Source organism: Rhinolophus hipposideros, assembly GCF_964194185.1.
Source record: "Rhinolophus hipposideros genome assembly, chromosome: 22".
NCBI lineage: Eukaryota > Metazoa > Chordata > Mammalia > Chiroptera > Rhinolophidae > Rhinolophus > Rhinolophus hipposideros.
The window spans coordinates 17,518,943-17,539,004 of NC_138068.1; the positions used below are offsets into that span (position 1 = coordinate 17,518,943).

Below are 20,062 nucleotides of genomic sequence, written 5' to 3' on the forward strand. Positions count from 1 at the left end.
CATTATATTAGTGGCCAATGGCTTACGGGTTACAGCTGATGGCCAACTAGCCACAGCTGCTGGCCATCTGATCACAGTTGATGGCCATTTACTACCCGAGCCAGCACCTTTCTATGTGAGGCCGAGAGCCTGGAAATTGTTTTTTGGGGGCTTTGTCCTCACAGGGTCCCCACCCCATCCCCTGCCCCACCACCCTGAGATGATTCTAATAGAATAGAGCCTTCAGATCACACTTGAGAAACACTGGCCTGGCGAGTTCCTCCCTTATTATGGGGAAAACAGACGAGAGCTGGGGAGAAAGTTGTACCCATGTGTGAGCACTGGATTGGTGCAATGTATTTAGCTGTGAAAAGTTTGACCAAGTTGGTCAACCAGGTGCTGGTGGTTCAAAAATCAAAACTGCTTTATGACAGCCTGTGTTGCGCAGATAAACCAGACACAGAAGTCTTTCTCCAACATCACCTCTGCACTTGGGAATCAAAAAAACTCTTCCAGGGCAGCTGCGACTTTGTGGGTCCGCCCCTGATTTGCACCAGCTAGTGATCGTACTGAGTCTCCTGTGATACCAGGACCCTCTCTCCTTCCTATAACCATGGGATCTTATCCAAAGAACCAGTGTTTCCTGAAATGCAGACACTCACGCACCACCTGTATGATTTTATCTGTATCTCAGTAGTCCTGTACAATTATTTACTAAATATTTTTCCCTTATCATGGGTTACTTAGAATTCCACTCGAATGTTAGCTCCACAAGGAGACAAACTTTGTTTTGTGTTTACTGTTGTATCCCAGGGCCTAAAACAGTGCCTAGTAAAGAATAGGCACTTATAAATATCTGCTGAATGACCTCATCTAAGGAGGCACATAATCTAACTTACATTATTAAAAGAGTGTTTTGACTGTTGTGTGGAGAACAGACAGCAAAGAGCAAGGGTGGAGCAGGGAGACCATGAGGAGGGTACTGCATCAGTCCAAGCGAGAGATCAAGTCCTTGCATGTTCTCGTTGGTGTCTGGACCTCTCACGTGTCTCCCCGGAATGAGGGCCTCCCTTCCACCCTGCAGCGCCCTCCAGAGCTCCTCACCTTCTGGTAGCCGCCCTTCACTCCCACTGCCATGCTCTGCTTTCCGCTCATCCCTCTGTTGGATCTGCTCCACCTCCATCCAAAAGTCATCCATGGACAAGGTCTCCGCGGAGGACAGCCGAGAATGGGAGCATTTGGCAGGGTGTGCTCGTGGGGGATCCTTCTGGGGAAGCTGACTCATTGGGCCTGAGGAGGGGCCAGAGCTGCAGCAAGCGGGAGGGAGGAGAAAAGTCAGGCAATGCCCTGCTCATGATGGGGTTTGTGGTTCTCCTGAAATCTGCCTGGAGCTTCTGAGAGCTGGGCGAGCTTCCTGAGCATATTTCTCAGGGGTGACAGACACACAGCTAGTCTCAGCAAACTGATCAGTTTACCCGTCAGCCCCTCAGAATCACTTGGAAACCAATAATGCTGCAGAGAATGGAGAAAGGGCTCATGGCCCTGCTTCTTTCTACCTTCTTGGGCAAGGAAAACAACCTTGGGCACACATACGGTAGAGTAAACATCGAGAAGAGGGAATTAAATACCAGGATGTACGAGGAAATTATAGTGTAGCTCCTGACCGACCTCATTGAATTTTTACCCAAAATGTCAATTATCTCCTCCCTACTCACACCCCCTTATTTGTGAATATGACTTCCACAGTCCTGGCTTTCCTATCTATAATGTGTAACCACCTCAACTCCTCCTCTCCTTCAGTCAAATCTGAACAGACTGAAGGCCCAGATCACAGAGGTACTGCCCACCAAATGAGCCAATCAGATACTCTCAAGATGTTGAAACAAGAGATAGAAGGGGTCAGTGTCAGGTCCATGAATTGGGAAGTCATGTGAAAATGGTGGGACTGGAATAGCCAGTTTCCTAAGACAAGCCCAGAGAGGCCCCTCTGACACCCTAGAGAGATGGGGGAGGGACCAACCTCAGCTGGATTTTCCAGGCCCCAGTCCCAGGTCTCCTGGTTAAGCTGACAGCTATGTGGTTTACCCTCAGAGCCCCAAATCCCTGCATCTCCTCTTCTGCACAAACTACGTGATACCACTTTGTGCAAATAATCCCAGAATAAGAGAGTGTAGGTCTCCTGGCCCAGATAAATGATATTCTGGTGCTTCGAATGAGCTTGGGAATAAAATCTCTATGCTGCTGCCCTTGAGAAATGGTGGATTGGGAGCAGGAGTCCACATAGACCCTGAGACATATCAGCAAAACAGATCATAAACTGCCCTGTCACCAGAGAGAGGAAACACGAGTATATGCCCAATATCCTCTAATAGGAGAAAGGTATATTTTGCAAATTCTACAGACATTTGAGTTCGGTAATGATCCCAGGCAAGATTATAGAACGAAGTCCTTATTCCCTCTGGAAACAGACAAAAGGCAAAGAAAACAATAAACATAGATGGTCTAAACTGCCTGATGAAAAGAAAAAGACTCAATTGGCTTTTTTTTAATTTTATGAAATTTATTGGGGATGTTGGTTAATAAAATTATATAGGTTCCAAGTGTACATTTTTATGTTACATCATCTATATATTGCATTACGTGTTCACCACCCAAAGTCAAATCTTCTTTAGTCCTCACATATTTGATCTCCTTTACCCTCTTCTACCACCCCCCTTCTGTCCTTACCCTCTGGTAACTACTAACCTGTTGTCTGTGTCTATGAGTTGTTGTTTGTTTGTGTGTCTTATTTATTCATTTGTTGTTTTCAGTTTTATATCCCACACCTTAAGTGAAATCGTTCTTGTCTTTTTCCACCTGACTTATTTCCTTTAGCACGATAGTCTCAAGATCCCTCCATGTTGTTGCAAATGGCATCTTTCATCTTTTCTTATGGCTGAGTCGTATTCTCTTATACACATGTATTACATCTTCTTTATCCAATTTGGCTTTTTAAAAAGTCATCCATTGTTGCTTTAAAAAACACACCCATACCCTAATCATCAGGGAAAGGCAAATTGAAACCACAATAAGCTATCACCTCACACCTGTTAGAATGACTATTATCAAAAAGACAATAGATAACAAGTGTTAGAGAGGAGGTGGTGAAAAGGGAACCCTTGCGCGCTGTTGGTGAGATTGTAAACTGGTACAGCCATTACGAAAAACAGCATGGAGTTTCCTCAATTAAAAATAGGATTACCGTGTGACCCAGCAATCCCACTTCTGGGTATATATCTGAAGGAATTGCAATAACTATTTTGAAGAGATATCTGCACCTCTGTGCTCATTGCAGTATTATTCACAATAGCCAAGACATAGAAACAACCTAAATGTCCATCATGGATGAATGGATTTTAAAAATGCGGTCTATAGATGTACAACAGAATATTTTCAGCCATAAAAAGAAGGAAATTCTGTCGTTTGTGAAAATATGGGTGGGTCTTGAGGGCATTATGCTAAGTGAATGAGACAGAGAAAGACAAATACTGTATGATGGAATCTAAAAAAGCTGAATTCATGGGAACAGAGAGTAGACTGGTGGTTGCCAGGGTCTGGGAGGTGGGGGAAATGGGGAAATGCCAGCCAAAGGATACTTCTTCCATTTATACAATGAATAAGTTCTGGGGATCTAATGTACAGCATGGTGACTATAGTTAAAATACTGTATTATATACTTGAAAGTTGCTAAGAGAGCAGGTCTTAAATGTTCTCACCGCACACACACACGTGATAACTATGTGAGGCGATGGATATGTTAATCAACTTTTTATGGTAATCATCTCGCAATACATATGTTTCTCAAATTGTTACACTGTGCACCTTAAACCTACACAGTGTTATACATTATTTATATCTCAGTAGAGCTGGAAAAAAAGTACACATAATGCAAAAGAGCAAAAATTCAAAATAAAAAAAGATGGACCAAATATTGGATAAATGCTAACAAAAAGAACAAAGATATCAATATCACTTGCAGATTAAGAAACATTCTAGGGCGGGGGGGGGGAGAGTAAATCCACAAAGAACTTCTGAGACGAACCCTTATGCACTTAATAGCATAACAAAAAATATAAGTATTAATAAAACTGCTAGAAATATGGAAACATGTTGGCCTCATTGTTTGCCATTTCCCCACATGAACCTTGCTTTCTAGTTACGAGTATGCAAGTTCTCCGGTCTCTCTCAAACCTCCATGTCTTGGCAAACCCTGTCCCTTCTACTAAGGCTGGGCTTCCCCAACTCTGGCCACCGCGTCCCTTTTATATGAGATCTGGTCCATGCTTGTTGCTACCAGAGACAGTCTTAAAATGAGAGTTTGGTGGGGTACAGAAAACAAGTCTCAATGCCAGGCACATTGCAGGAGGCCATCAGCTTCATGGGGCAAAGGGAGGGTAAAGGGACATCACAACGTCACAAGTGAGTGGAACACAGGGACGGTAGACATTGTGGCTGCCTTCCCAACATCCTTTCCACTCACTCCCCATTGTGAGTGAGCCCACCCCAGCCATGACCCCACCCCAGCCTAGTCACAGAAACAGCTTCAGGTGAGTTTGGATTAAGAGCCATTGTGTGAGTGCCCACTACCGGGCACAGCATTTCTTTTGGGGTGATGAAATGTTCTAGGGTTGGTTGTGATGATGGTTGCCCAGCTCTGTGACTATACTAAAAACTGTTGGATTGCACACTTTACATGGGTGCATTATATGGCACGTGAATTCTATATCAATAAAGCTAGTATTTAAAAACAAAACAAAAGCACCACTGAGTGCTTTCTTCCAGCCATAGGACTTGTTTCAAGGAAGGAAACGCTCAGGACTTTTGTTGGGAATTCTGGGAAATAGACAACTCATTCTAGACATGGACAAAAAAAGTCACCTCCAAGGAGCTCGTGGTCACACAATGGGGATCCCTGCCTATCCCAGCATACATACCACTCACAGCAATAAAAAGAAATTTCAAAAACTGGGTCCTAGATGATACCATCGAGCAGTTGAATCCCAAGATGGTCCCCCGCACAGCACATTTTACTTGAAATATCCTCCTCTGGGTATATAGCATGTTTTTTAATCCACCCCCTTTTGACAGATGCCTGGGTGTTTCCACTTGTCAGTATCACAAGTAACCCAGCGATAACCATCCTCGTATTTAGAACCATGTGCCACTGTGCAAAAGTAATAGTAGAAGAGAGATTGGTCGAAGTGTAATTACTGAACCAAAGGGTTTGTGAACGTTTGATACTTCTTGCCAAAATGCCTTCCAAAAGGGATTGAGCTATTGGATTTCTTTGTTGTTTCTATAGTCTGGGACATGGGTGTGGATTTTCCTCCTGCTGTCTACCTGGCCTCTGTCTTGTGAGGGTCCTGTGCCCTGGAGTCCCTAAGGCAGTATTTTGTCCACAGCTTGAGACCCCATCCGAGACCCCCAACTTCTGGAGGTAGGATCTGGCACCTGAGGCCAGTGTCCTGGATATATGACCTGTGCAGTCGTACATGGTGCCCTGTTTAGAAGGTCCCCATGTTTGGTTTAGAGCTTTGTTGTCACTATCTTGAAATTCTTGATAATTTCTGAACAAGGGCCCCACGCTCATCTGCATGAGGCAGGTCCTGCCAGTATCTTATCAAAGACCCCGGCTTGTGCCTTTTCCCCAAGTGTCTAGCTCACGCACTGAGCTCAACTCCGAGTTATAAACGCTCCCGTCCCGAAACATACTCAAATGTGGTAAAGCAAAGAAACCTCTGACCCGCCGGAGCCCAGAGGAAGAGGCAGGCCACACAGCCTCTCCCCGGGCAACAGCTTGGCCGTTTTCACCGAGCAGAAGCTTAACTGGAGAACGATTCCCAGTTAATTATAAAATTGGCTCTTCTGCTCTATTTATGCTTTTAGAGAAAACTGCTAGTCAGCGCGCCTCCTGCAAACCTGTTGGTACCCCATGCTGGTGCACAGCTCGGTTTCTTCCGTTGCTTTGTAATTTGCTTGGAAATTACCAGCATCTGTGTGTTTTCGTGACAATTTGAAAACTGCAGTGAGTAAACCAAAACAAAAGTTATTAACGGTGTCACCACTTTGACAGCCCAGCAGTGCTTCAGATGGACTTCTTGAGGAGATCAGACAGAGGCGCAGGAAAGAACAGAAATTTATAAAAACCCAAATATATGGTGATGGAAGGAGAACTGACTCTGGGTGGTGAACACACAATGGGATTTATAGACGATGTAATACAGAATTGTACACCTGAAATCTATGTAAATTTACTAACAATTGTCACCCCAATAAATTTAATTTAAAAAAAAGAAATTTATAAAAACCCCAACAATTCTAAAGGTGTCATTGTCCCAAGATCACATTTTGCAGAGTGGCAATGAGTCCCCCAGTTAGCCAGAGAATGGACGCTCAGCACATCCACAAAATGTGTCCCCAGCTTCACAAACGCAGCCTATTTTTTTTGTTTTGTTTTCAATGTTTTATGGATGTATATAACATATGCAGAAAAGGGCGCCAATCCTAAGCGTACAGCACGGTCTGCAGTTGTAGTTTTGCTTTTAGGCATTTACTGAACGCTTACTCCATGCGCACTGAGCAATAGGTAACCAGACGCGTCAGTTTAGAAGTTAAGAGCTTTGGCTCTAGTAACAGACGGCCTGCCTTCAAATCCTAGATCTGTCGTTTATGAATGAAATAATGTTGGGGAGCCTGTGAACCAGCCTCAACTTCCTCATCTTCAGATGGAGACGACCTGGGGCAGGATGGTTAAGGGCAACTTCCTTTAGGCAGCGACTGCTGGCTGAGCCCCCACTACGGCGAGTTACTAGCAAGCTAGTACACACGAGAAGCTGGAACCGGAAGTCCTGGATTAATGTTAGCTCAATAAATATATGTTGCTTCTGGTCGCTTCCCACCTGAAATTCAGACAGGAGAAATGACTTGCCCAAGACTGCCCAGATGGCGAGCAGCTGTAGCTCCTGTCCTCTGGCCACAGTGAGTGGACATATGCTTACGAGCCCAGCCTATAGATGACACACACCAGAGCGTCAGATGGACAGGGCCGCCTGCTCAGAGCTTTCCCCAATGCAAAGCCATTCTACACACATGCACAGACACACACACACACACACACACACGCACGCTCACACACACACACACACACACACACACACACACACACACGAGCTTGTTCTCCTTCCCGGTGACTTGTGGGAGGAGGCAGAGCCCCAGACATCCCAGCTCCCGTCTCAGCCTCCTATTCATTCTCTGTGTGATTGCGGATGTGTCCTTTCCTCGCTCTGGGCTTCAGTTTCCATAACTGTAAAATGGGAAAAGAGGGGTCGGGATGGGAGCTTTGCAAGGCGATCTTGAGCAAGCCCCTTGCCCATGGGATCACAGCAGAGCCCAGGAATCAGATGATAGTGGGGTAAAAGCAGCAGCCAGAGGGCGGGGCAGAGGAAACCCACAGCAGGCTTTGAGCCTGCTTAAAGAGGCCAAAAGCTAGCATGATCCAGGGACCAAGAATGCGGCACATCAGGCCATGCCAGTGGAGGTGTGGCCGGGCCTCCTCTCCAGCGCAGCCTGGCTAAGGCTCCCCCTGCAAAGTGGCACTAGGGCTCTCAGAGCAGCCCTTGATTTCTCTCAGCATGCCTGCCCTTGCTGTCACCTCCCTCCCTGACCCTATGAAATACTGACAGGTCGCAAAAAAGGTCAGTGGCTGCATGCGTGGCATTCTTGAGTTGAACAGAGGCCGGGTTCCACCCGTGCCTTAGCGTCTTAGGTGAGACATTTCACCTCTTTGAGCCCCCATTTCCTCTGCAAACTGGGGGCTAATCAGAGCTACTCTCACTATGAGTATCACTAGAAATGTAATTAAGGTGCCTGGCAAAATATTGGCCTATATGAGGTGCACAGGAAATAGGAGCTGCAGTAATAATAATAATGATAATTATTATTACTCTCCTCGTCGTGACTGTTAGAGGCCACCATAAGTCAGGGAAAAGGCTCTAGTCACAAGCACAGGCCCTGTGGCCGTAGGGACAACATGACCCCAATGCAGGCCCTGTAGTAGCTGGCACTGAACATGAGAACCAGCACACATTAACACTGGCCACACGCAAGGTGCTGCTATGAACACGGCAGCAGGGTCCTCAACCTGGCACTAGTGACATTTCAGGTCGGATTGTTCTTTGTCCTGGGGGGCTGTCCTGTGTGTGCATTGTAGGATGTTTAAGAGCACCTCTGCCCCCACCTATTGGACGGCAAAAACATCCCTCCTAGTTGTGAAAACCAAAGAACATCTCCAGACATTGCCAGATGTCCCCTGGGGGGCCAAATTTCCCCGGATGAGAACACTGCTTTACACGGATTAACATATAATTCTCACAAGTTCCTTTCATTATCATCCCATTTACAGATGAGGAGACAGAGGCACACAGAAATTAAGTAACTTGTCCAAGGTGACCAGGCTAGTAAATGGCAGGACTGGACTTTGAACCCAGGAAGTCTGGCTCCATAGTTCATGTTCTCAACCCCAATACAACTCTCCCCGCCCCATTGGCCAGAGGTACCATGTGTTGGGAGGGAATACCACCAGCCTGGACTTGGCCCCAGCTCTACCTCTTATCAGCCAAGCTCCCTCTCCCTGTCACTCGAGCCATAGGCTGCTCTGACTTCTGACAGTACCCTTACCTCAGAATTATTGGTGGATAACAACCAATGGTGGCAAGACAGACTGAGGTAATTCCCCAACAGGGCATGCTGGAGGAGATACAGCTGGTCACTACCGCAGAAATGCCAAGCTTTACTTGGCTGAGGGGGGAACACAGGGGTAGGAAAGGAGCTGGGGACAAAGAGAAAGGAGGGACAGAGGGGGACAAGTTGATTGCCAGTGGAGGCCACCATGGGAAGTGTGCGATGTGACACGCTCTTTTGTCTCCTCGTCAAATATCCAGGAAATCACCATTACCAGCCAATGTTTTAGGAGCTGGGTTGTTTTAGAGGTGATATGATAAAAGGCCGACACCAGCCGCCGGCTAGGTGTGGGACAAGGACACTTGCAGGCTGAATGCTCAGAGGAACCTGGTCACATTCAGTTACAACCCTCCCTGACTTTGAAGAGGGCGCAGGCGACGGTGCAAGAAGGGAAAAACAAGAGACCTTGGTATCCCTACAGTTTGGTTCCTGGGCTGCAGGAGGAGGCTTTCAGTAGGAACTGAGTTATTTTACAGCATTTGAAAATGTCTTCCCAACAAAGGGTGCTAAGTGTGCAGCTTGTGTTGTCTCTCCATCTATAGGTTAGTACAAAATAAATCAAATTATTGTTTTCAGTTCATTATCCTTCCCTCTGCTGAAGGCCTTTGCCATGTGACTGCTGTTCCTCCCGCCAGAGGCAGAGGCTACTGTCCTCCCATCCTGCCCCCCCCATCCATTGACTTGGGCTTTGGGCACCTGACGTGCTTTGACCAATGGAGTGTTAGCAGACATGTGCCTCTGTGGTGGGGCTGGCCCTCTTGCCTCTCCCATCACCACAGGAAGAGTTACCCCTGGATGGCTGAAGCCTGGGTCCCAGAAGGAGCATACGTGGCACAGACCAGAGCCCAACGAGCAGGAGGGGCAAGTTCAGCCAGACCCCAGCTTGAGATGGAGCCACCCAGCAGAGCCTAGGCCAGAGTAGCTAACTCTCAGTTGACCACAAGACACGAGTGTTGCTTTAATAAATAATTGCTATTGAGTTTGGGATCATTTGTTACACAGTGATAGCTGACAGAGACAGTGTATTATTAAACAACCTGAATAGCTTGGCCAGAGGAGCAGTGGGCCCACTCTCTCCCCCTTACACTCCTTCCCAAATGCTGGGTGCACAGGCTGCATGCACACTCCATGCCCCACCCTATCCCTAACCCCCGGATGAAACGACACATCAGGCTCTGAGTCAACTGAAAAATGGGAATCAGGCTCCTGAGAGCAGAGGTTGAAAGACAATCTCAGGGCATCCATGTGCACATGGGCGTGCCAGGGAACATGTAGGCCCATACTCTTCCAGGAACATGTACATGGTTGTGAACGCTAAGATAATACATGTGTATTGTTTAAGACACTAAATCTGTGGGCTTATGAAAGAGAGTCTCTCCTCTGCTGCTTTAAAACTTACGAAGAAGTCTGGATTCTCCATGCCCACACAGGTAACCTCATAAAACTTAGTATATGGCTATGATGTGGAGGGTGCCCCTTTGGATGTAACATCCTTATGCAGTGCACAACCTGAACACCTGTACACAGTGACACTACCAGCTCTGAAGCAATCCCTATGGTGATAGGGCAGGGGCAGGGCAGGAATGAGATCATCTAAAAGGCATATCCTGCATTTACATTTTTGAGTGTCATCTTAATTGAACTCCTAAAATCCCTGTAAGGCAACAACTTTCTCCTTAAGACAGGACTGGCTCATTCAGGCAGTGTGCTTATTCTTTGAATTGTTCAATGACCGTCACCACATTTCTTCCATCCTAATTCCACTAGAGCTGATCTCTGTGTCGTAGAATTTTCAAATGTGACTATTATGTGTTATAGGCAACAAGAATAAAAAGTTTGAAATATAATCAAGATAATTTAGCTTCCTGAATCAGGTCTGAGGCTGGACCAGGACACAGAGGAAGGCATGGCTGTGGGTGCTCTCTGCAGCTGGTCCAGGTGGGCGAGAACCAGAGATATACGAGGAGCCACATTCTACGTGTGGAGACCAGGTGCATAGATCAGTGGTTCTGAAACCTGACTGTGCGTTGGAATCACCCAGGCTCCTTTTCAGACACCCAGCGCCCAGGCAATACCCCAGACCAACTGCCTCAAAGCCACTGGAAATAGGACGTGGGCATCAGTCTTGTTTGAAGTGGCCCAGCTGATTGCATTGTGCGATCAGGCATTGGGAAACATCGTTACATGGCTGGGGTTCAGAGAATTGCACAGAAGATTTCAAGAGTGGGGTGAGAAAGGATGGGTTGCCTCAGAATTCTCACATGGCACTTCTGGGAGGGGCAGCCTGCATTTCCGAGATGACTGGAGGAGATTAAGGGTACAGCCCCGTGACCTCTGAGATGACAAAGATTCTCAACCAGAAGATCAGGAGAGGCCAATCTCCATTTGAAGTAGCAGAGTTGCCACCCCCACTGGATTTTAATACATTTCAAATGGCTTCAAAAGAGATGATAAACCTGGGGCCCTGTCTAAGGGACAACAATGGGACGCAGCTGAGTGGTGGTTTTAATTAGTGGTTCTTACTGGTTGTATTGGAAACACCCATCTCATCTACAGCTGCTGGGGGGAGGCAGGACGACCCCCTGAGGGTAGAGCAGGTGACTGAGGTTTGGAGAAGCAGTGTGGAAGAGTGGCTATGGTACCAGAATACTCCCCGCCTGCCCCACCAAACAAAAGGTGCCCAGGTGCGAATCCCCAGAACCTAAGAATATGTTATGTTACACAGTAAGGGGGGATTAAGGTTGCAGATGGAATTATGGCTGCTGACCAACGGACCTTGAGATGGGGAGATTATCCTGGATTATCTGGGGTGGGCCCAGTGTAATCACCAGGGTCTTTAAATGGGGGAGAGGGAGGCCAAAGAGTGAAACCCAGAAAAATGACAGCAGCATGAGAAGGACTTGCCAGGCCCTGCTGACTTTGGACATGGAAGGGGACCACAGGGGGCCACAGTCTAGGGAAGGCAGGTGGCCTGTAGAAGCTGGACAGTGGGTTCTCCCTTAGAGTCTCCAGAAAGGACCACCATCCTGCCAGTACCTTGATTTTTAGCCCCGTGAGACCCACTGTGGACTTCTGGCCTCCAGAATACGAAGACATTACGTGTGTATTGTTTAAGACACTAAATTTGTCACGGCAGCAATAGGAGACATTTGACACAATGGCTGAGGGCCCAGGTCCTGGAGTCTGACTATCTGGGTCTGGGTCTTTCCTCTTGATGTGTGACCTTGAGAAAGTATCTTAGTCTCCCCTCCCTGACCCTGCCAAAATGGGGGTGATGATGATGATAATAATAATATACTCAGGATGATGAGGATGAAATCAAGTAATGCTTACAAAACATTTGGCCCACGGTAAGGGCTCTAACGAATGCTTGAAAGCAAAACTGTTCTAAACAATGAGCAGCCCACCAACCACCTAAGATGGGCAAACAGCCCTGAGAGACAGAGCAGCAGCCAGAGTGGGATGGGTTTAAGAAGAGAAGGCTTCCTGGAGGAGGCAACGTTAGAACTCAGTCTTAAAGGAACAGTCAGTGAACCTCGGGGAGGGAATGAGATATACAAAGCTCACAGGAAGGGGCAGGTTATTATGCTGATGAGTACAAAGGAATTTCCCTGGAGCCTACATTAGGGTTTGATGAGAACGAAGTCAGGAAGAAATAAGGGATAGTGGGGAACATTTCCTCAAGCAACATAAAATCCAGAAGCCATAACTGAAAACAGCTGACGTTTGATTACATCAAACTTTAAAACTTCTGTATAACAGAAACACTATCAACAAACTAATAAGACCAGTGATCAATTGCAAAGAAACATTTGCAACAAATGATAGTGTTAATATCTAGTCTACACAAAGAGTTTCTAGAAATCAATAAGGAACAAATGTCTCCCGTCCCCCACCAAAATCCAGTAGAAAAGTAAACAACCACAGAAGATAAAATACAAATACTCAACATAAAAAGACGTTGACCCTCACATATTGTTAGGGAAATACAAAGTAAAGCAAATTCTCACCCATCAGATTGGCAAACACCAAAACGATTTCTCACACCCAGGGTAGGGTTAGCAAGTGTCAAGAAAGAGACATTCTCACGTTCTAGGAGGATCTGCTGGCCAACCTGGGTGGAGTCAGTAATTCCTGACGGGAGGGAAGCTGCAGGGGTGAAGAATCCCAGAGTTGTGAGTTGTGAAGGGAGCAGTCTAACCCCTCCGTGTAATTAGAGCCTTCTCCCTGTTTTCCATTGTGAGGCAAGAGAGGAAATCGGAAACCCTGTCAGAAGGGAGCCGCCCTTTGAGGGTTGGTTTGTAAGAGTCAGTCAATTCTCTTCAGAGAGGTAGTCAGTGGGATTTGGGGCTCAAATGCAGATCTTTCTGCCACTCCAAGGAGTCAGGAGGCCTGAATTCACTTATCACATGAAAACAAACCTGTACCGCTGGAGTCAGCTCCCAGCGCTTTTTGTTGGACCCTGATGTCTGGCACGTGTTGTGCATGCCCTATGTACCCACAGGGTGCTAAGCCCTTCCCATGCATTCATTTCATTTCATCCTCACCGCACGCCCATGAGGCAGGAACTGTCATTTGTAATCATCTTTCAGACAAGGAAAGTAAGGCTCAGAGAGGTTAAGTAACTTCCCCAGAGTCCCACAGCTGGTAAGTGGTGAAGCTGGGCTTCGAGATGCAGGATGTCCTTCTACCACTGATACATTAAAACTGTGTGGGGGTGATCCATTCGGTGCTTGGAGTCACATACAGGGGTGTGTGTCTAGGGGCTTAAAGGTATATAATACCTGGAGAAATTGATGGACATTAACCCTAATGGCAGAGACCTCAGAGCGACACATGAGCAAAACATGAGTTTAGGCTGAATTTGTAAAAGTGACTTATTCCACAAACTACCTGTGTGCTGGCAGCCAAGTTGCTTAACCCATTGTCGGTGAAAGGAATCTGACTGTTGCGCTAGACGTACATTGGGTCTTCCTGCCTCACTGTTCTGTCAGACACTCAAGTGGAAAGATGTTGAACTGCACTAATAATAAAAGAAAGGTAAGTTAAAATAAGATACAATTAGCAAAGACTAAAGAGAGCCATAACGTCCAGTCAAGAAGGTCAAGAATATAAGGAAAAGAAAGCTGGCCCCCACTTCGTGAGACTGTAATTGGTACAACCTTCCTAGGAAAACACTTGGTGATATGTTTCAAAGTTTTAAATGTATATACCTTTGGACTCAATGCTTCCTATTCTGGGAATTTATCATAAAGATAAGTGCCCGAAGATACATGTCCAAGACAATGCACTATGGTTTATAAAAGCAACCAAAAAAAGAAAAAAGAAAGAAAAGAAAAGGACCCAACCTATGAGTCCATCATAGGAGGCTAGTTAACGAAAGTCTAGTTTGGTTATAAAGTGAATATCAGGCAGCCTTTAAAGAGAAAAACGCAGATTTCTGTATTTCCATGAAAAAATATTATCACGCGGAAAGGGTCAACTACAAAATGCTACAAGTATAGAAGTGTTATAAACAAGTGTTAGAGCACATGTTTTCCATGTGCATATATGTAAACATATATTTATGAAGCATACAATCTTATAGGATTTACACCGAACCGCTCACAATGACTATTTTTGTGGAGTTGGAGGTAGGAGGGGGGAGTGGACTTCACTTGCCATTTTTTTATAGAAATCATGAATTAACAGAAGATTATCTTTCTACTTGGGAGCGAGGTTGAAGGGAATCCCTACAGAGTCATCCCTACACAATTGGGTCATTTAAGGAGCCTCCCAAGCCCGGCCTTGTATGATGCTAAGATTCAGTCCACATGGGGAGCAAACTCTGTGTCCCACTCACTTGATGAAAAGTTCTACTTGAGGGCAATACTGACACGAGTCACCCCTGCTCAGACCTTTCTGATAGGCATTTAATGCATAGTCTTGCAATGGACCAGTCCTAGGGCTTCTTCCTGGACCGACCTGTGGCTAGCCCAAGGGCTCGGAGCATCTCATTCACCCCCGTGGCCCCATCCCCATCACGGGACTTCACGTAGAGGCAGCGAGCATTTTATTCATTGAGCCAACATTTCGTGAGGACCGGCAGTGCCCTGGGTGCTAGAGATACAGAGGAGAACCGAACAGATATGACTTGGTGTCCGGGAGCTTACGGTCCCACTGGAATGTGTTGAATAAATACATGACTCACATCTGAGTGACCAGTGGGATGAGGAACTCAGAGGGGAGGGAGGACTGACCTAGTGACTTCAGGAACCGAAACACAAGTACGCTGGCCTGGAGCAGATAAGCCAGCCCTGTGTCAGGGAAGTGGTTTTCACTTTGTGTTTTCTTTTGGGCAATGGAATCTCTTTTCACTAAACAAAAGAGAGAACGATTATATTATTGTAAACTCCTTCACAAGTTCAATTTAAAGCATTTATGGACCATGCCATTTATGTAATTTCGATGGACAAAATAAATATAACACACTGGGGTAGGCGGTGCCTTTACTAGTGTTTCAATACTCAAAAATAGAGTAAAGATGACATTCAAATAAAAGATGGACACAGCTCCGGAGTTTGAAGAACTACTCTTCTGGAAGTTATGTCATTTTTGTGTTTTGTTTTGGTTAAAGTAACAAAGGGAATGCGGCAAAATTCATCCAGTAAGTATTGAGCACATTCAGTGGGGCAGGTACTCTTATAGTGAATTCAGTATTAGTGGCCTTGGGAACCAAGAGATTAAGGGAGAATAGGGGGAGGTCAGGGGAACAGTACTGATAGTCAGGTATGTAGGTTGGTAGATGGATAGATAGATGACAGACAGACAGACAGATAAACAGACAGGCACGTCTTTGGCTTATTAAGATCGATTCTCAATAAAAGCACATGTCCTGAGTAAGTCCACCTGGGATGGGACAGAGCCCCACACACATAGGAGCTCAGTGAATTTGCTGTATGAATGAAATGATCTCCCTGAGCCCCCCGCCTCTTCCCTGAGCCTAGAAGTTGTTCCCACATCAGAAAGAGCTGTGGGCTCAGTTGTTCGAGGATCAGGATTTCCTACTCCCCAAATCTGCTCTCCACATACAGGCCACAGTCAGTCCGCAGGTCCTGGGTGGAAATGACTGGGGCCAGAGGCAGGTTCTCTGCTGTTGGGCATGTTCTGAGCTAGAACATTTTTGGAGGGCGATTGGGCAGGATCTTTCATGATTCTAATTGTTCCTTTTAAACTTGCAATTACCCTTCTAGGAATAAGTTTTACCCGCACAAATCCCCAAAGATGTTCATTGAAGTATTGCTTGGAATTGTTAAATATTGGAACCAATCTAAATGTCCATTAGCAAGGACATAAAGTGGTTCAAATTAACCAAAGGACGTCCATAAAGCTGGATTCTGGGAGACCATGTAAAATGAATGAGTTAGATCTTTGACGTGTAAAGATGTCCATTATGATAATTAAGGGATCAAAGGAAGCCTGGAAGCACACAGGTAGCATGATCCTATTTGAAGCATAGGTTTATGTACATCAAAAAATTCTCCCCAGGCATATGCCAAAATTTGAACCGCAGTGAGTTTGGGGGAATAGGCATAGATACTTCTGCACTGTTTGAATTTCTATAATAATTCTATTGTAATAGGCTGAAATCATACATGGGGAGAAATGACTTTTAAAAAATTCTGGTCTGGCTGTCAGAGGCACACTGAGCAGGAAGGGAGGAGTGTCAGTTGTCAGCCCAGGTGACCGACCACACAGCCACAGTGACCCAGCTAAGACTCCATGGCTTAAGGTCCTGAGTCCTGAACCACAAATAACCCCTGGGGTCCCTAATGCTCCCTACCTCCAGAGGAAGGGGAAACAGCACATATTGAGTGTCACTGACATCTTTAAGAATAAGAAAACCAGGGGCCTCTGCGGGAGGCCAGCAGCAGGAGCCCAGGGTAGGTTGCGTTCCAGAAAGATCTGGGCTTGGGGTCCCATGGACCAAGCTTTGAAACACACCTGTACCACTTGGGCCATTTACTTGACGTCTCAGAGCTTCTGTTTCCTCATCTGTAGGATGGGAGAGGAGTTGTTGTCTCAGAAAGGTGACTGACGTAAGAGCCGAGAGGACATACACCCCCAGCACAATTTTCTGACGTATATAAACCTGTACTTGTTAAATAGGATCATACTACCCGTGTGCTTCTAGGTGTCCTTTGATCCCTTACTAAATGTTATAGACATCTTTACAGTAACATACAGAAACAGTAACAACAAGATCTAACTCATTCCTTTTAATAGTCTCCCAGAATCCAACTTTATGGATGTCCTTTGGTTAATTTGAACCAGGAGGTCCTCACCTCAGTCCCCTTGCTCCTCAGCCTTGACCCTGAGTAACCAGTGGCCCAAACCACCCCCCAACCCCTCCTGTGATTCCTGTACCTGCAGCCCAGGTCAGTCCAGCGCCGGGCACAGCGCCCCGGCTGCCGGACGATGTGGGCCCGTGGGATCCGGGGACACGGTGAGGCCAGGGACACCGGGGCTAGCCTCTCCATCTGGGCTGCGAGGAGAAGGGCAGGCTCTGCCATGGGCTGGCACCCTCGCAGCTCCTGGGTCAGCAGCCGTGCTGCCACTGCTGCTGTGGGGCTGACTCAATCGGTAGTGTGAGCAGGAGGAGGGCTGCTGGGGCTCTGGCACGCCCAGCTCTCAGACACCCCCACACCGGGGCAGGTATCCAACCTCCTCCTGGCAGGGCTGGCTCAGCCAGTGCCACCTACAGGCAGACACACACACACACACACACACACACACACACACACACACACAGATACCTGAGCCCGGCTCACCTGCCAGCACTGCGAAGGTAAAGGGGAAATGGCACCTTTAAAAAAACAGTCATGGGGCCGGCCCGGTGGCTCAGGCGGTTGGAGCTCCATGTTCCTAATGCTTAAGGCTGCCGGTTCGATTCCCACATGGGCCAGTGGGCTCTCAACCACAAGGTTGCCGGTTTGATTCGAGTCCTGCAAGGGATGGTGGGCTGTGCCCCCTGCAACTAAGATTGAACATGGCACCTTGAGCTGAGCTGCCGCTGAGCTTGTGGATAGCTCAGTTGGTTGGATTGGAGCGCAGTTGCGCCACCTGCAACTAACAACTGGAACTGGACCTGGAGCTGAGTTGCGCCCTCCACAACTAAGATCGAAAGGATAACAACTTGACTTGGAAAAAGTCTGGAAGTACACACTGTTCCCCAATAAAGTCCTGTTCCCCTTCCCCAATTAAAAAAAGAAATACAGTCATGGAATGATTGGAATTGCCATTATTATTACCTACAGACATCCAATTTTTAAAGAAAACTGCATTCATAAAGTACCTGGCGACTGTGGATGGAGAAAAGAATTCATGCACAAAATAGTCACAGGGATGTGAAGTACAATACAGGGAACAGAGTCAATAATGTAAGAACCATGTAGGGTGCCAGGTGGGTACTAGAATTATCAGGGGGATCACTTCATCAGTTATATAAATGCCTAACCATTGTGCTGCACACCTGAAACTAATATAAAATAATACTGACTGTCAAATAATATTGACTGTCAACTATAACTAATATATAGTCACAGGATATAAAGTACAGCATAGGGAATACAGTCAGTGGTATTGTAATAGTTATGTATGGTATCAGATGGGTAGTAGACTTGTTGGGGTTATCATTTTGTGAGATATGTAAATGTCTAATCACTATCTTGTTTTGTGCACCTGAAACTAATAAAAAAAAAAAAGAAAGAAAAAAGAATCCATGACCCAGGGTTCTTCACCCTGCCTTGGCCACACCCTCTGTGCTTTTGAACAGGTCATTCGCCTTCTCTGAGACTTGATTTTCTCCTCTGTGAGATGGGGGTGGTGATATTTGCCAGGAAACAGAAAAGCAAGCCAGCAGGAGTGTGTTGAGAGTGTGAAAAGGCAGGTCATGGGTGGGGGGAGGGAGAATGCTAAGGGAGCAGAAAATAGGAGTGGCCCAATGTGGGGAGTTTGGAAGGGCCTCCCTGGGAATTGACATTTAGCCTGGAATGTGAAGGAGTAGGAAAGAGAAAGGGACGTTGCTCCTGGCTTCTCTAGCTTCTCTCCTACTCCCATATCTGTTGTGGGCCAGGAGTTCCTCCCCTTGCTCTTTGGCCAGGACAGACTGTCGTGGTCCTTCCTGGATTGCCCTGGTCTGCTCTGCCCTAGTCTAAGGCTCTGGGTATCAGTGACGTCCCAGCAGCATATTTGCCCTTCCACTGAGAAGAGCAGCCCCACGGTGCTCCGCGAGGAGGAGCCCAAGTCCAGGGGAGTCCGATAACTGGAAATTGCCCCCCCCCAGAGCCACAGTGCCTAGGACGATGTATAGTTCTGGCATCAAACGAGTGGAAGGGGCCCCCAGGACAAAGGACCCTCAGGAGCCCCAAATCTCAAGAGGCCATCACTGGCTCTTACATGCAGATTGGGGCTGTGCAGCAGACTGACTGTGCACTTTTCCCAAGCCTCCTCCTGAGGAGGAGATTCTGGAAACACACCACCAGAAGGCCAGGTGTCTGGGGGTCCCATTGGTACAGAGGCCTTCCCTCCCAAAATATATGTTGCAGTAGCAGTAAAAGTGCGTGAGAAAGTACTTTGGCAGGCATGAGAAGCTTTGTGTGGAAAATATGGTAGATACATAATAAAGGTTGCATGGATGGATGGATGAATGGATGATGGATGGATGAATGGATGATGGATGGATGGATGGATGGATGGATGGATGGATGGATGGATGGATGATGGATGGATGGATGGATGGATGGATGAAGGGTAGATGGAAAGATGGATAGGTGGAAGAGTGAATATCTGTGTACATAAATGTGTGAGCATGAGTGAGTGAGTGAATGAATGAATGAAATAATGAGCCATTAGATGAATGGTTGATAAGTAAATGAATGATTGCACAAATAGATGCTTGAGTGTGTCAACACGTTAGTACCTAAGCAAATAAACTTCTAATCCAGAACAGAAAATCTACCTTAGATGTAGGGAACCCTTAGAAAGACAGCAAGAGGAAGAGAGAGTAGCCTGACTCTTGAGTGAGCTGCACTTTCGGGCTTCTTTAAGGAAGTACCATCTCTTGGCTTCCTGGAGAGCCGTGCATACTGAGAATGAAGTGAAGTGTGTCCACGCTCTAGACAACATTCCTCAGGGCTGGCTGGGTCCCAGCCCCGGAGTATCGGCCAGGCCGGTTAGGTCACGGTGGAGTGACTCAGACATGGCAGCCCTGCACCCGGGCAGCCTGCCATCCCACCCACCCACCCACTGTCGTCAAGAGCATTCC

General features: G+C 46.7%; 1 protein-coding gene across 1 annotated transcript in view; it reads right to left on the minus strand.

Moving 5' to 3' along the window:
* ARHGAP40 (Rho GTPase activating protein 40) overlaps positions 1 to 17,386 on the minus strand; it is a 33,218-nt gene extending 15,832 nt beyond the window's left edge. Inside the window, exons 1-2 of the mRNA XM_081033699.1 lie at positions 17,164 to 17,386; positions 1,084 to 1,286 (exon numbers count right to left, since the gene is read on the minus strand). Of these exons, the coding sequence (XP_080889825.1) occupies positions 1,084 to 1,286; positions 17,164 to 17,309 (349 nt within the window). The 5' untranslated portion in view covers positions 17,310 to 17,386. The remainder of the gene's footprint in view (positions 1 to 1,083; positions 1,287 to 17,163) is intronic.
* Positions 17,387 to 20,062: the final 2,676 nt, after the last annotated feature.